The sequence below is a fragment of the Dendroctonus ponderosae genome, unplaced genomic scaffold (genome assembly GCF_020466585.1).
Source record: "Dendroctonus ponderosae isolate FM_Combo_2020 unplaced genomic scaffold, Dpon_F_20191213v2 Dpon_F_20191213_1, whole genome shotgun sequence".
Taxonomy (NCBI): domain Eukaryota; kingdom Metazoa; phylum Arthropoda; class Insecta; order Coleoptera; family Curculionidae; genus Dendroctonus; species Dendroctonus ponderosae.
The window spans coordinates 34,509,477-34,512,208 of NW_026017110.1; the positions used below are offsets into that span (position 1 = coordinate 34,509,477).

The 2,732-nt window shown below is 31.2% G+C and overlaps 1 protein-coding gene across 4 annotated transcripts; it reads left to right on the forward strand.

The window, feature by feature from the left end:
- Positions 1 to 6: 6 nt before the first annotated feature.
- LOC125505788 lies at positions 7 to 2,726 on the forward strand. Of its 4 annotated transcripts, none has more exons than XR_007282409.1 (4): positions 7 to 324; positions 422 to 656; positions 840 to 1,298; positions 2,642 to 2,726. XR_007282409.1 is itself a non-coding variant. In XM_048670304.1 (3 exons), exons 1-3 carry the CDS (start codon positions 42 to 44, stop codon positions 931 to 933), a joined length of 612 nt encoding a protein of 203 aa, XP_048526261.1. In that variant the 5' UTR covers positions 7 to 41; the 3' UTR covers positions 934 to 1,410. The 4 variants fall into 4 exon arrangements, 2 of the variants coding, with proteins under 2 accessions (XP_048526261.1, XP_048526262.1); XR_007282408.1 differs by lacking the exon at positions 2,642 to 2,726 and adding an exon at positions 1,578 to 2,635; XM_048670304.1 differs by lacking the exon at positions 2,642 to 2,726 and having other exon boundaries at positions 840 to 1,410.
- The last annotated feature ends 6 nt before the right edge of the window (positions 2,727 to 2,732 follow it).

Genomic DNA, 2,732 nt, shown 5'->3' on the forward strand with positions numbered 1-2,732 from the left:
AATCGGATTGTGACAACGCATTTAAAACTAATAAAGATTTAATGGACCATTTGAGATTAATTAATTCAATGAAGTTTGAAATAGAGAGCCTTGCCATGGGAAATATGAATTCTACATTTGCAATTTTAGCAAGGCTGTTGATCTGCAATTATTTAATTATGTCAATAAAATCAAGATTACCAAGTTATAACCTTTTGTTTTTAGATTTTGAGAGCTGGAAATCCAATATTGAATGTTTCAACAAATGCTCCTATGTTTTCAAAAGTAGACATGCAAGTACTGTTAACGAAATAGTGTCTTATAAGTGTAATAGGAGTAAAATAAGTAAGTATGATGTTAGGTTTTTTTATCATCGTGAAACGATTCATTTAATTATACATTTTCTGTGCTGATTTAATTTTATGGACGGTTTTGATTTTAGGTCATGTTCTTAAATCGAATGATCAAAGAAGTAGATTATTAAAAAGTGCCGGATCATGTAAGATGAGTAGTGCTTGTACTAGTGAGATCAAAGTGATGAAAGAAAATAACAAAGTTGTTGTACAATGGCAAAAAGTCCATTATGGTCATAAGGTTGAGATACAACACATTAGATTGCCACAGAGAGAAAAACAAGATGTTGCCCCAAAGATTATAAATGGTGTTGTATCTCAAAGGTACGTACTAATCATATCAATTGACCTATACAAATAGGTCGGTTTTATACATACTTCCACATAAATTTGGCCATCGGTGAAATATGCTTAAAATTACCGAAAAATGTTATTTTTATTTTTACGATTATATTCTTGTAATTATTATTTAACTAACAAAATATTAAACCAAACCCCTTATTTTAGAATTTTAGAATATACACGAGATGATATTGGGGCGCATTTGAAGCGAATAGATTTGTTGACATTAAAAGACATCCAAAAGCAGTTATGGTCTTGAGATAAAGGATGGCAAGAGAGACTCAAATGATGCTTTATCTGTAGCACTTTGGGTACGAGAATGTGAACGTCTCAAAGATAACCCAATTTTATTCTATAAAGCACAAGGAAATGAGCATGATATTTAAAAAAAAGACGATTTTTGTTTAATAGTAATGAACACGTTCCAAAAACAAATGATTCAACAATTTCCATATACAATAACCATTGATAGTACCCATGGGCTGAATGGGTACGACTTTGAACTAACAACCATTATGGTACTAGATGAATACCATCATGGGTTTCCTGTTGCTGAAATGTTTACAAATAGGAAAGATACCGTAGTGCAAAGTATTTTCTTTTCAGCAATAAAGAAGTCAGTAGGTATGTAAAACATTCAATTTATCGAAGCGTAGAAATAAGCTGAATGCAAAAACAATGTATATTTTATTTAAACTATTTTCTTACAATTTTAAATAAATATTTTTTAGATTGATTTCGATCCTAAATGCCCCCACATACTTTGTTTCGAGTGTTTTACTCGACGGTTCATACCCGTTCAGAACTATTGAAAAGGAGCAAAGTCTGTGGGGGCTTTATATCCTAAAAAAACTCTTCAAAGTTTTTTTTCCGGAGCAGTTAATTCTAAATTTTTTATGTCAGATATGGCTGAAGTATTTTTCAATGCGTGGTTTGGGCTGATGGAACTACCTTGTCCTTAACATTTATATTGCTCTTGGCACGTTGACAGGGCATGGCAGAACAATTTAAGTAAAATTGCTGACAAAGACAAACGTGCGGAAATATACAAAATATTAAAAAATTTACAGCAAGAAACATCCGAAGCAAATTTTGCTTCAGCTTTAGACGATGCTCTAAGTTACATGCATAACAACGAAAAAACGACATGTTTTGGTGAATACTTTACCAATACTTATAGCCACAATTTTAGAAAATGGGCCTACTGTTTTAGAGGAGATTCTATCATTAACACTAATATGCATTTGGAATCTATGCACAAAACTATAAAATATTTTTACTTGGATAGAAAAACTGTAAAACGCCTGGATAAAGGTTTAAACGCTGTATTAAAGTATGTTCGTGATAAAAGTGTTGAAAGGATCATCAGATTAGTCAAAAGTGAACATACTAAACAAACAAGGTTATTATGTCAGAATCACCAAAAAGCACTGAAAACTAGGAATGAATATGTTTTATCAAAAAATCGTACAAATTGGATAATTTTTAAAAATGGAAATAGTAGTTCGTATTATACTATTAATCAGGTATTACAGTCAAAATGCTGTCAACAAATATGCTTGTTTTGTGACACATGTAGTCATATGTTTTCTTGTGAGTGCAATTACTATAAAGAGCGGAAGGCTATGTGTAAACATATTCATATAGTAATAGCAGCATTTGGTAATAAGAAAACAGAAGATGGTCCAATAATCGGTTCTATTGATAGTGCTGATAAAGAAATATCAATCCAGGAAGGTCTATCAGCTATCTCGCAAAAAAATGAAAAAGAAATATCAATCCAGGAAGGTCTATCAGCTCTCTCGCAAGAAAATGAAAAAGAAATATCAATCCTGGAAGGTCTATCAGCTCTCTCGCAAAAACATGAAAATTCTAGTACAAAAATAAGTCACATTAACACTCTTTTAGGAAAATTACAAAGTATAGATTTTCACAAAAAGTCTTCTAAAAGATATATTGATCCTCAGATTAGATTTACATTAACAAAAAGAAACGCATTGAGAGGAAAACAAGCCTTAAAAGGTCATCCGCTAAAGAAATATCAGCAATAAAAAAAAA

Excerpts from the sequence above, each read along its gene's own strand:
- LOC125505788 (XM_048670304.1), top strand. The coding sequence starts at position 42 with ATGGACCATTTGAGATTAATTAATTCAATGAAGTTTGAAATAGAGAGC. Across the intron at positions 325-421 it reads GTGTAATAGGAGTAAAATAA|GTCATGTTCTTAAATCGAAT; the intron begins GTAAGTATGATG and ends TTTTGATTTTAG. Across the intron at positions 657-839 it reads AATGGTGTTGTATCTCAAAG|AATTTTAGAATATACACGAG; the intron begins GTACGTACTAAT and ends CCCTTATTTTAG.